We start from the raw sequence: 14216 nt of genomic DNA on the forward strand, positions 1-14216 counted from the left end.
AGTTTTACTTGAAATATTTATACTCATTATACTAACTATTAAAATTTTAAGCTGAAAGAAAGATATAAAGCTCAAAATAATAATTACAATTATCTGGGATTATGTTAAATAAACCAGCAGTATAATCTATTTGTTAATTGTGAACTTAGATCAACCTGTTATCTTGGCTTAGGCATTATGAGCACAATAAAACTGAAATCAAAGTTGTTCTGTCCAGATCAGTGCAAAAATGAAAGTATGATTCAAGTAAATAGTTACAAACATTTTACCTGTCTAACAAATGAAAAAATGATTTCCTCCTTTTTATTTTTACATAATATAATAGTTACAAAATAAAAGCATAAACTGAATATTTGCAATACCATGTCAGGGTTCTAGTTAACCCGAACTCCCGGGTCTCATAAGCATCAGAAATTGTCAGGACACATGAGATTTGATTCTTTGGGTACTGAATACACAGCACAAAATGCCCCACATGCAAGGCAAACACAAGTACTTTGCTTTGAACTCTGTACCATAATAAACTAAACAGCATACAGTTTGCACACACCTGTCCACAATCAACTTCTTACACATTTTATCAATGACAATAAATTGCATGAAAATAAAGCCATACGAAAGTACCACATGATTAACCCTTTGACGTAGTTTAGGTCAAAGTATGCATGTAACAGCCTTTCAGAGTTACATTCAAAATTTAATTACACTACTTTATTATCAATGTATAAGAAAACTCGGCATCAGAAAATAAATAATAAACCAAAGTTTAGTATTATTTAAGTTTTAAGTTCTTAATTTTATAATGAAATAATTTAAAAAATTTTAATCTCCCCTAGTATGAGAACTGTGATGTGTTTTATCTATGTCTTTCTTCTTCTCTAATTTTTTTACACCCCCTCTGAAAAGTACAAAATTTAATGTAAATTACTCATCATAATGTCTTCATGGTTCAGGCAAAGCATAATTTACGCAGTCTTCAACCCTATTTAGTTACAGAGCAATAAAACAGAAAATCAGATCCCTCTTGCCATGCCCATCTGCCACATTCTTTCTTTCAGAACTTACCAATAGTTCTCTCTGATATTTAAAACTATATTATTTATAAAAATAGAAAGCCAAGGTTTTAATCTATCAAATGATGTATTATACTACATTGTTGTCTGCCATGGGAAACACATCAACAAGCTTAGCTGAATTTTTAACGGATTTTGTGGCACAGTTAGAAAGCCAGAAAAATTGTGATATTTATGGAATGTTGTTTCCTCTTTGCATGTTAAAATTCTGTGTTCTTTAGTGCATTATATAGTTAAATAGAAATTATTTAATGCATTAGTATAATTAGTATAGAAAAGTAGGGTTAAGTTTCATTGATAGTCGAAAGCAAAAAAAAAACAAGGTAAGTACTTTTTATTTCTTATTTTTTAATTTGTATTCTTTATTTATCATTATAAAAGTAAAAAAATGTAAAAATTGAAAACTTTTTAGGTTAGCTAAAGTAAAATAAATAATAATAATTTCTTATAACATACGTTCACGAGTAGTCCGTGCGTTACGTAATTTGATACCATAATGTGAGCTGCACGTTCACCACATGATTAGCACTTTATATGGTGTGAATAATAGTTAGACATGGTTTAGATAGTAATAAAATAGGTAAAATTGAAGTATAAATAAATGCATACTGTTCTAAGCTTTATGCTACTTAGGATAAACATTTGTGGTTTTCTGTTACAATTTGCAGTCATTCCAGAAAGAAAATAGGGGAAATTCATAATTATTTCCTCATTTTTTAAGGTGGTTACGAGGTCAGTCAAATCAACCGATCTCATATAAAGTTAGGATAATGAAAATAAAAGATAAAATTTTTATGAAAAAAAACAAAACAAGTGATATTTTATGCAAATAAAATATGAAAATTTTCAGTGAAAAAAAAAGTATTTTTTATTTTATCATGAAAATTACTTTGCACTCATAAAGGGAACAACATGCAGCATAAATTGTAAATAAAGTTTTTCATTGACACTGAAGTGCTTTTTTTTTCCTTTTTTATTGAGTTTATTAAATTCTACCTATGGGACCCTCGAAGATCTCACTGGGGCTCTTGAAAAAAAAAGTTGAGAGTCCAGGACCCTTCACTGTTGGACCCTGTATATGTATGTTTGTTTTTATATTTATCCAGTATTATAAACTCTTGCCTTTTAAACAAAATGTGTTCTTTGATGAGCATGATGTTTCAGTTGTTTTTAAAGATACAATCGTTATGACTGTAACAGCTGCTTTAGTTTCCAAATAATTTATTCAATGAATAAAATATTAGTTCTTCAGTGGTGTAGCAAGGAGTTACAAAGTGAGGTGCTTGGCTAGACATGCAGGTTTTAAAATCAGATATTGAAAATATAAGAAGCTGCTGTGCTGAAAAGTGGTTGTGCGACAGCACCCCCCGTTCTCATGCCTCTGTTCTTAATAAATGCATCAAAGTAATGCTGTTTGCTTTTTGTCACCTGCATGAGACAACAGCAAATTGTTATGGTCTTCATTTAGGACAACAGCAGAAATTTTAAATTAGAACATTGTAATGCAATAAAAATGTGAGGACAGTTAATACAAGTACTTATTAAAAATTACCAGTACATGTCCTACAAGACAAGTTGTCCAGCTATCTAATTTTAAGCTTCAAGTACACAAATTAGCTATCAACAAAGTAAAATTGCTTGATATTGTATAGACCCCACCCCCCCAGAATGTAAGAGTTATATCATTTAGGCTTAATACTTCAGATTAACGTAACTTCATGTCTCATATTACTTTAGAATTAGCCTGATGCATTTGATATCATATTATGACTGATGTATGTGCGGGTTTAGTAAACATTTATCATGCGATACATAGAGTAGGTACGAGTGTTCTAGTTTTGTTTAAATTGTCACTGAATAGAAATTCAAGTCTTAAAAAAAATATGTGTAAAAATACATTCCTATATTGTACGTGATAAAATCTTAAACACTACAGATAAAAATAAGTGCAAGTTCTTACGGAATATTACTAACTTTTAAATCTATGATTAGATAGAGTTTGATCAATTAATTGGGTTTTCAGCATCTTCTCCAACAAGTCTAGAGGAAAGAAATCCAACTGTGCTAAGCAGCTAAAGAATTTAATATAAAGATGAGGAGCTTTTTCTTCCAGTTTTGATAATTTTTCAGTGGAACCAGCCAGAACTCTCCAAACCTCCTCAGCATGAGGGGGAGAAAAACCTGAAAGTGCAAATCCCTCAGCCACTGACAATGGAGACACTTGAGGATCACTGTACACAGAACTAGGATTGGATATTATTTCTTTGGCCAGATGCATTAAAAGATCCACAAAGACAAACTCATTGAGAACCAAAGCTTGCAGCAAAGTACACAACTGTCCCATCTGCCAGTGTTCTGCTAATGCTTTTTTTGATATCACTTCAAATAGTTTTTTGTGATATAACTTCTGCTTGATGGCCTGACTCAGGATCCAACTTATTTGCTTCACAGACAGTCCATCTATTTTTATAACCAGTACTTCTAGAACTTCATTAAGAAGTTGACTAGCTTCTTCGGTAGGATACTTCATCTGAGTTATTGTTAGACATACTCCAAAAGCTTCTTGGACTTGTAGCTCACTAGGGCATCTTAACAGGATCTGTACAAGTTTCTAGAAAAAGCAAGTACATAATTTTGGTTTCATATCATGCAATAATGATATCACTGTCAACAAAAATGAAACAGTTTAGTAGACATTAAAGTAAAGTAATTCAAACATCCACAAATTGTAAACAACAACACAAGTATCATTACAGATAACAAAGTTTTAAAGAGTATATGGTAGGAAATGGCAAAAATAAAGAACACAGCATAATATTAATACCACTTTAATACAAACATATATTCATTTACAATAGGTTTTGGATAGAATATGCTTCCTCGGATATATTAAGACCTTGATGCAAATAAATATATGTTTAAAAGTGATGTTAATATTACACTATGTGGGTTATCCTTTCACATTTTTAACTTCCTCTTTAAAAATCTTTCATTATCCATGTATAAGCAATCTGTTAGAGTTTCATCCAGTTCAAATAATAACTTCAGTAAATTCATTAGCTTGGTATAATATCATCCCAAAAAATTTTACAAAGTCAGAATTGAAATAACGGCATAAAATACTCGCCTAGCAGGGCTGGAAATTGGGATTTTTACTGAATGCCCACTGGCTGGGTTACTTGAAAACCATGCTAGACCTTGCTGGATCTTACCAAACCAAACAATCTAATAATTTACCAAGACGTCATTGGTACAAGAGGCAATGGACTCAGTGGATGTCTTCTTAAACAACAGCCAGGGCCATCCTGTTAACCATTAAGGGCAGACTTTCCTCTGCCATTTTCTCCTTTCATAATTCTTTTGTTTTTCATTTTGATTTGTTTTTACCTTGTAAGCATCAGTTGGCAAACAATACCATATGCATTAATGTTCAGTGTGTCGTATAACATACCTGCACATGTAGGGCCTTAAGTAATTGGCATTAACAAAAACAGTGATGGAATCATTCCCAGTTTGCCCCTGAAGAAGAAAGGTCCACCTTTCAAAAACACTTGGGTTATAGGGTTTTATCATGTTGTATCAAGGAATCATATTTATTATATTGAATCATCTGTCAAAATCCAAATAAAACAGATATTTACTACCATATGTAGCATTACTTTCTTTGAGTATGATTCTGTGGAATAAAGCAACCATTTTTATTAAAACAACACTCGGAACTTTTAAGATACTGTAACACCTCAAAGTATAATAGTGAAAAATAGAGATTTAAAATGGGGAAAAATTGAACTCGGAGAAAAATAAACCAAAAGAAAGATATCGGAGTTCTCCACTAAACTTTACATGCTTTTCATTAAAAGAAAAAAAAAGATGAAAAAGAACCTGACCCCCAGGCTAAATCATCAGATATTGTAGGAGACATGATGAATTTTTACTCAACATGTTTGAAAGGTCTGGCTTAATTTCAAGGCCTGCTAGATATTGTAAGAGACCGATACATTTTTCTACAGATTTTTCCAGTTTATTTATTTTACCAAGCATATTTTCATTCAGCAACAATAATTATTAACCCAAACCTTTGACATGGATACTTTGGTAACTCTCACACTCAAATATGTCCAGAATAATATTTCACCAATGCCCTGAATCTAAATTTGAAAAAAAAAATTTCCTCATGTGGTATTTTCATAGAGAAATCAGGCCTTACAGTCAGAAACATTCACCATTAACTTTAACATTAAAGGAAAATCCCCACACTCCTTTGCAAATAATCCAGAATGGCCCAGCACAAAAACCAGGATGCTTTGTTGTGCAAGTTGAAGGTTGAACTCTGACCTTCATCAATTTAATTTTTTATACATTGTTTTAATGAAATTTTTTATCAACCTTACTGATTAGATTGAACAAAATACTTTTTAAATATTTAAAATACTTTGGTTTCAAAAACTCAGGTAAAAAGTCATAAAACTAAAACAATTTGTCAGAAAATAAGTAATCATATGAACCAGACAAACTGCTAATAAGTTTAATAAAATGGCTTGTAGAACATGCAAGTGCAAGTAAACAAAAGTGTAGAACAACATGTCAACCACACTATATATAATATACCCAGTGCCAATGAGGCCTTTTGCCCAATACCAAGAATCCTGGTCCAGTTGAGATATGACATAATCATGCAATATGTTCAGTGAAAGTACTTTTTTCAAATACAAAACTTTAATATGCAAAACGAAATCCAATTAAAATTTAAAACAAAACAAATCAATGTTAAAAAGCAGAAAACTTCACTTGCTAAGGGCTTCAACTAAATTTTAAAGGGACTTGAACAACAGAATAATTTATAGATGAACTGTGAATATTGAATACAAATTAACTTATAAAATGCATTAAAATCACCTTACAACACATCATTTACCTGTAACAAATTTCCAATAAGTTGTAATAAACATAACTCTAGCTAGATAAGATTGTGTTTAAAACCAAAGCACCTGCCCAATGTAATGAGTAATGATTTTTAAAAATAATTTTCTTACTGTTTTTTGTTTTGTTTTTATTGGAAAATTTAAGATAAAGGCAAGCCACATGACACTTCTGTAATTGTATACATTTTGTATTAATTAAAATAACCTCCTTTTTATATACTAAATTATATTACTTTCCTTTGGCATCTGTAAACTAATCTACAACAAATACTTGCATCTGAAGAAAACAATTAATATATTTTAACTTTGTCATATGCTTTGCAGAGCAAATCATTTTGTGTCTGAAAGATTTACTGGAGTTGTTTTTACAAGATACTTCTGAACAGGAAATTAAATTAAATGAAAGAAATAATAATACTGTAAGTATATTTTATTTTGCTCATAAAGATTTTAGTTGAAAGCAATTTCCATATAAGCAACCATCAAAAAATATTTTTTCTTAAGTTAAAGCCAAAAAAGTACTTTTTAAATAAAACATTAAGCATTCAGTGACCATATAAGCAAACATAAAGAAAACTTTTACCAGTTCAGTTACATCATAAATTCTATATTTAAAGTTTTTAATATACAATACATTCATTAGGTAATATTATGTTACTTACATCAACTGTTGAAGACTTTAAGTTCTTTTTAATAGCTATTGTTAGACATCTTGCTACTTGATTTACATCGTCATGATCAAGCTGGATATCTAACTGAGATTCCATAACTAGTGGTAATGCCATTTTTAAAGCACTAACCAATGGAGTAGGTTTCTGTTGGTGAAATAAAAAATCCAAAAATATTATCTCTGAAAGTTTCAAATCATTGATGGTGTGTCGAATCATCTGACACAAGCTAGTACATACAGCTGAGGAGTATGGGACTTTAAGGTAGCTAAGAGTTCGAAATATATTGATCACGTCTTCAGTGTTAAAAAACCGAGCTCTTTTAATGACCCGCTCACACAACCATTTAAAACCAGGAACAGATGTGACTGCAGAAGGCTCCTGATAGTTCTCCCTGTGAATGAAAAATAAACAGTTTTAAACTGGAAGAGTTATGACCAACCAGTTCTAGATGTAAGATATATATCTATGTACATATGAATTTTTTTTTTTTACCTAAAAAAATGCATTAAAAATAAAAATTATGCATACCAAATGTGCATACTATTTGCCGGTACATATATCATTCATGTATATTTGCTACTTCGGAAAAAAACAAAAACCTGTATCAGCAATAAAACAAACACAAAGCATGCGACATCATTCTCACGGTAAACATACTGATGAGTTATACAGTGATTTGTACGATTTGATTTAAATTCCTTTAACATCAAATACTAACAGATTAATCATCTACGTCACTCAAAGACTCTTTATTTTCTTAGTATGACAACTTTTAGAGAGAAAAGGCAATAATCATAAACGAGTTATACAGTTTCACCAGCTGGCAATTATCTGATGTAAGGGGTTACTGCTGAACTATAAATTATACCAGTCTAAATTGATCGACGACGTCAACTAAGTGTTCACTGTATTGAATTTATACTGTAATTTCTTTGGGTGACTCTTAACAGGAAATTCATACAGAAATAAGAAGAACCAGTGCCTAATAAACACAGCAAAACATGTGTTGGATGATGAGAAAAGTCACTGAAACTCAAAAATACACAAGTTTTTAGAATTGGGTTTTCAACATTGTAGAACAAGAAACCTCATTATGTGACGAGCTTAGCTGGAGCACTGACCAACTACACCCATATGAATTCATATATTTTTCTGAGATAAATTCACGCAACACTCAATACACACATACACGAATGGGAATTCAAGAGCCCTATATCTGAAAGTTAATGTACATATACAGTGAAAAAAACCTCTTTCATTCCAAAAGTATTTGGGATGAAGTCCTTCTTCCAAATTATTGAGACATCCAGTTGATCAAATTAGTCACTTTGAATATAATAAACGGTGCTACTATAGCGTGAGGTCTACCGCCATATGTCGCCTACCCAGGTCTATCAAACATGTATAAAAATGTATCACACATTTCCATACATTTATTTTAGCGATAAACACTTAATTTGATACATTTTTATACATGTTTGATAGACCTGGGTAGGCGACATATGGCGGTAGACCTCACGGCTATAGTAGCACCGAACCCACTTGCAATTGTTTTGACAAACTTTAGGTACTAAAAAGTTACTACCCTAATTCATTTTCTAACACTTTGTGGTTTATGCAAGTTTACAGGTATTATCCAACACATACAAAACCTCTAAATGCTACCACAAATTCCAAATAATTAAACTACTTGCTAAAAAATTAGACCAACAACTTGCCTGCTACTTCTAACCAGATGAGCATTATCACATACAATGCACCACCAACCAAAGCAACTTGTTAAATCAAGAACTATACAGAGCAAAAAAAAAAAAACAATGTGAAAGATAATACAACAGAGAAGCACAACCTCATCTTATCAACAATAAGACCAACCTCTAAGCAACTCTGAACAAAGACTCCATCTTTGCCAAACACATGATTCACTACATAAAAGAACAAAAGGCTACCTCTACCTTAGTTTTAATCTAAAAGAAATTTAGAATCTCAGCCAAACTTATGATGGGTATGACAAAATTAGTTTCACAAAGTTGCCAAAAACTAATCTAAACAACTCTCAAAAGTTTAACAAGACCATTAACATAGTTAATGAGATCCATAAACTGAAGGCTAATCTCACAAGATATTAAGTTTATTTATAATCTAAATATAGACATTAAAATTCTCAAAGTTGATTACTGTAATCGGATATTTTGTCACTAGTGACCCATAAACACTGTACATCACTCAGTACTACCAGTAGTGACTAGTACTTAAGTTAAAACACAAATAGTCGGTTATTTCACATTTTGACTTTACTTAGCTTAAATTTGATTTGGAGTAACCCACACTTGTGTTAATCATACTCAAAAGTATTGTTAAGTGCGGCTTCCTAAAGTTTTGAGTTCACTTGTTAACGAGCAGTAGTATTAATTCTTCGCATAAATGAAAGTTCAAACCAAATCCTTTTACGACCATCAAGTCGAAATTACACTTACAGACAATTGAATAACTCGAAAAGACAGAATCACGCCAGGATTTGCAAACAAATTATTTATACATAAGACATATAACTAAGTAAAATAAAGGCACCTAACAGTATGATATACAAATATATATTTTGAATTGTACAATCAGTTTCATTAATATAAATTCTTTTCCAAGATCATACTAGATTTAAAGTAACTTACGATCAATAAAATTTCTTCCCTCATCGTCATTCAAAGACAGAACAATATTCCTGATGAAATATATATAGTATAAATCGCGACGGTAGCGCCCTCAAGAGTATTAAAATTATGAACATAGAATATACACCACTTTCAGTGAAATTATCACTGGTAAAAATATTTCAATCATTTTTAGTATAGCTCACTTTTCATCAGATAAAAAAAAAACATCAACAGCAAATTTTAAAGAGTGATATTGTGTTTATGAAATACATTTTATAACACAAATGTAATAAAACAAAATGTGTTAAGACTTTTAGGGGATAGCGGAAAGTTTCTTTCAATATATATAATTTTAAAAGCACTTGAATGTGCATTTTGCCTAGTTTGTAATACAGATTAATAGAACAATATAGAAATATAGTTTTCTCCGATAATGCTGGTTGTAAATTATACAATTATTTTGGCACTTAAAATAGCAGTTAATTTAATGAAGCATATAGCAGATATAAAAATATGAGGAAAATCATGAAAAGTTTACTCGAATGCCGATACTTCGTCTATGTTATTGAACAATAATAATAATAAAATAACGAAAAATATATTGAATACTACTATAGCTGTATTTTAGCTCCATTAGACCTTAGGAGTAGTTTTGTGTTTTGTTGTTATCTAAAATGTCAAACTCTTTATAATCCTTAATTGCTGTTTTTCTTTATTGCCATTACTATACGAACATATATTTTATGTGGATAAGTGATACAACCTTTATTTTACTATGTATACTTAAGTATCATTTATTCGTTTTTCTGTTTCGTATTTGAAATTATACTAACGCGAAATATAAATTTAGCCACCTAACGAAAAGTGTGTAACTTAGTTTCTATGGTAACTGGAAACGCCAAATCTCAAGTATTATTATGCAATAGTGTAAAGATTAATTCAAAGCCCAAGTATTACATTGGGTTGATTTTGACTGTTTTTCTCTTCAATGGAACAACAAAAAAACATAATTCCCTCCAGTTCATCCTTAGTAAAGTACGAAAACCCTATACTTGTGACACGCAATCCAGTAAAGAGATCACCAAAGGTGTGTAAATATATTGTTTTTGTAGGCTCCAGAGACTATGTATAACTGTTGTGTTTAGCCTTTAGGCTGGCCAGATATACTGCTAATGAAATGCTACAGTTAAGCTTAGGCCTATAATTAAACGATATAATTTAATTAACTTACGTGTTGATTATCTAAATAATGTTATGCACATACTGTTTTTAATTTTACAATAATAATAACATAAAAAATGTCATTTAGATTTAGTCAAAAATTTTAAGTCTGAAATAACCTGCTATTGGTAGTGGTAACATGTAAGCTGCTCATTCTCTTGTTGAGTCATTTTAATAATTATCGTTGAGACCTAAAGGTTATTAAGGTATAATGTTAAAAACAAACTAGTTTAATGCTAAATCTAAGCCTATGCAATAGTTTTAGGAGATTATTTTTTACACATACCAACAAATGTAACATTTAATTATGTAAAAAAATACTTTCACTGACATAACTACATTCTTAGACTTGCCAAAGTTCAAACTACTGATTTTAAGCATAAGTCATTTTAAGATTACATGTGGACAACAAGGAACCATTTGGTTGCTCATTACTGTCCTTGCACACCCATCTGTGAGAAACATAAACTTAAACCCATCTTTTTATCAGAAATATCTTTTATTGCAAGAATTTTACATCAGAAGAAAAAAAGTTCATGATTTTTTAAATTGAAATTAAAACAATAGGAAATAACTCTATCCAAAAAAAACTATTTTATTAAATGACTTTATATTCTCATATGATAAACGTTTTACAAAGAAGGATCAAATCTTTTGTATTTTAAAATCATGAGATAGAAACTTATATAATTCCAGTTTATCAACTTACAAGTGTTCATAAGGTAAATCCTTTCATAATGAAAAAAAAAAGAGGAAATTTAAGTATTCTAATTATATAACTAAACAAATTGTTATTCTAGGTGTATATAATGTTCTATGAAATTAGTATTATTTAGAAAAGAAAGTAAGAATTTTATAATATATACATATACTTTATAATAAAAAAATATTTATTTTTTGCAGTAACAAAATACATAATTGCTCAATTTGAAGTTTCTCAGATATTTTTTGATTGCAATAAAAGTTCTACATTATGAATTCTAGGTTCTTCTACTGTTTTTCAGGAAAAATCTGCTCAACTATCACCACGATCACAAACAGAAAGTGTGATAAGTAAATCAGAAAAGCTTCCAGCTTTCAAGCAGAAAAACAGTGCACTATATGAAGAAATTCTCGATTCAATACTTCCCCCAAGGTCAGTAGAGCATATCAGGAAAACCGGTCAAATATAGATATATATCATATGTCTGTTTTTTTGTTCCCCAGTGGAAGAGTGGTAAATTTATGGACTTAAACATTAGAATTTATGGTTTATTCCCCACAGTAGACACAGCCAAGTGTAGCTTTGCTCTATAAAATCTGTTGTTTCAACTTATGAACATATTGATATACTTTGAAATAAGGTAAAACAACTTGCCCTAACCAACTGAGCTACCATGAGCTTCAAGCCTCAGGTAGGCAACTCTTCACCCAAATCATTCTAGTATCTCATATATATGTTTTTTATCTTTTAAGTGAAACAGGTAAGATATTTGTCTATTTACAAAGTTTTCAAAATTTTTCATTCTGAAGTGCACTGGCACAGTGTGTTTGTGTGGATAATCAGTCTGTTCTTATACCAGGCACATATTGTCCAGAACCATTCCCTGTAATATTTCTAAATCTTTGCACACCAGGTGTTGCTGTAAACCATGTTTAGACTTATTATAATGGGTTTTCTAGCCTCATTAATCATGATGTAATGATGTAGAAGTATCAAAGACTATTTTTTCTCTTTTAATGTGAGTGAAAAAGTACAGTGGGGGACTGTATATATATATATATATATATATATATATATATGCACACACACACACACATATATATATAATATTTATATATACACATACTACATTCTAGAAGAAGTATCTATGTCTGAGTTTGAGTGTCGTTCTCACAGAATTGATTCTCATTAGGGTAGCTACTGTTCATCACACAGTGAACTTTTTTTTAGCATACAGCACTGATAAAACATAAGATAATATTTCCATTAATTGTAACCACAAAATATTAAACATGTCCTAACACACTTGGATTACTTTGTAGCAAAAGGTAGATCTCGCTATAGAATCATCAGTTGCAACAAAAGCTTTACTGAGCATGAAGGTACTTTGTGTTTCCTTAAAAATTAAAAATGTGTGTTTATGTTTTTTTTTTATCAAAGTTGCTTTTTGTTGGGGTAAAAATGTCCACCAAACGTAAAAGAGTGGTTCTTTCGTTGTATGACAAAGTGGACATTGTGAGCAAGTTAAAAAAAAAGTGAATCTGGTAAGAAGCTAGCAGAGAAATATTGTAAACTGTATGTGACCTCTGCTCACAAAATTAACTGTTCTCATTCAGTGCTTCCCTCCATATGTGAACTTTTTTTTTATGCATGCCACAAGCCTTCTGCTCCTCCCTATTGGAAATGAGAGATTCTAACATGTCTCTCGTGCAAATCACCAGGCATCACTTCTCCACCAATAGGAGCATGACATGCTCACGCGATGCATGTGCCTCCCTCTATACTACTCTTCTGAACTATCATTTCTTATTTGGCAGCGCTTATGTTCAGATGTGCTTCTTGTGTGTTTAAAGATTCATGTTTGGCTTATATCTGGATATATACGACATAGTGGTTTTTAGATCTTCTTGTTTATAGTTTTTATAAAGATGGGATATCAAAAGAGTGCTTTGATTTAGATAAGAATTGCATATCAATATCAGAAACATTCCTTTGAATAAACCCTTTTAGACTGGTTTTAAGATACAGTAAAAGTTTTAAGTTGTTATCTGGCACCTTTGTTTCATGAAAGTTCTTATAACAAGAAATTTCATTATCTTTAAAAACAAATGCTCATTATAGCTTAGTGTCACTGCTGTGACTTTGTTTATGCTTTTTCCTGTCAGTAAGCTTCAGTTGTTAGTGTCTTTACTGGGATTCACATTTAAAATACTGTAATTATGTTTTTATACAGTTTAAGGTTTTTTACAACATTGTTTTAAACTGTTATTGTTATAGATGATATAGAAATACTCTACATTAAGCTCTTTTGTAACCATAATTTCTGCCATCTGTTTAACCCGGACAGTGCCAGATTATAGAGCTTTACTGTAGTTTATTTTCTATACTAGTAAGCAGTTTTAAAATATTTTCTTTTTTTAACTGAATTACCTGGTCTTCCTGGCAGAGAATGGGAAGAAGATGGTCAGTTATGGGTTCAACATGTTTCTAGCACTCCTGCCACACGTCTTGATGTCCTCAATATTCAAGAACAGTTAGATATGAAGCTACAGCAAAGACAAGCTCGAGAAACTGGGATATGTCCCATTAGAAGGGAACTATATGATCAATGTTTTGGTATGTTAAGCTTGTTATTTTTCTGATAATCAATTTCTTTTTTCACTTGGTGATTAGGAAGTGTGAATATTTTTATTGGCACCAATTTATTGTTTGTAATTATATTTTTAATCTAATTTATAAAATTTAGAACATCAGTTAGGAGCTGCAAATGAATAAACATTTTCTTCATACTTCTAGTTTTCAAAAAAGTTTCAGTTTATAGAGGAAGAACATTATAAGGAAGAACATTATATTTCTGTTGTAGATAGTATATGTACCATTTTACTAATATTTTCATAGTGTTGTTGCGTCACCGAGGTCACGTGACTAGTGTCACGCCACGTTTTCTAGAAATATCCTGTTCCTTCGTGAATGCC

At 30.8% G+C, this 14216-nt stretch overlaps 2 protein-coding genes across 2 annotated transcripts in view; one reads left to right on the plus strand and one right to left on the minus strand.

The window, feature by feature from the left end:
• LOC106464048 (FAST kinase domain-containing protein 5, mitochondrial-like) overlaps nt 1-14216 on the minus strand; it is a 26991-nt gene that overhangs the window by 6300 nt on the left and 6475 nt on the right. Inside the window, exons 4-5 of the mRNA XM_022391706.1 lie at nt 6658-7057; nt 3048-3684 (exon numbers count right to left, since the gene is read on the minus strand). Coding sequence (XP_022247414.1) covers nt 3048-3684; nt 6658-7057 — 1037 coding nt within the window. The remainder of the gene's footprint in view (nt 1-3047; nt 3685-6657; nt 7058-14216) is intronic.
• Nucleotides 10215-14143, plus strand: LOC111086914 (33 kDa inner dynein arm light chain, axonemal-like). Its single transcript, XM_022391707.1, has 3 exons — nt 10215-10404; nt 11543-11673; nt 13688-14143. Exons 1-3 carry the CDS (start codon nt 10306-10308, stop codon nt 13881-13883), a joined length of 426 nt encoding a protein of 141 aa, XP_022247415.1. The 5' UTR covers nt 10215-10305; the 3' UTR covers nt 13884-14143.

This window comes from Limulus polyphemus, unplaced genomic scaffold, assembly GCF_000517525.1.
Source record: "Limulus polyphemus unplaced genomic scaffold, Limulus_polyphemus-2.1.2 Scaffold1548, whole genome shotgun sequence".
NCBI lineage: Eukaryota > Metazoa > Arthropoda > Merostomata > Xiphosura > Limulidae > Limulus > Limulus polyphemus.

Bases quoted from the DNA above. Each gene is read 5' to 3' on its own strand.
- LOC111086914 (XM_022391707.1), top strand. From the start codon at position 10,306: ATGGAACAACAAAAAAACATAATTCCCTCCAGTTCATCCTTAGTAAAG. The intron at 10,405-11,542 runs GTGTGTAAATAT...ACTGTTTTTCAG, and splicing joins CAGTAAAGAGATCACCAAAG to GAAAAATCTGCTCAACTATC. The intron at 11,674-13,687 runs GTCAGTAGAGCA...TCTTCCTGGCAG, and splicing joins GATTCAATACTTCCCCCAAG to AGAATGGGAAGAAGATGGTC.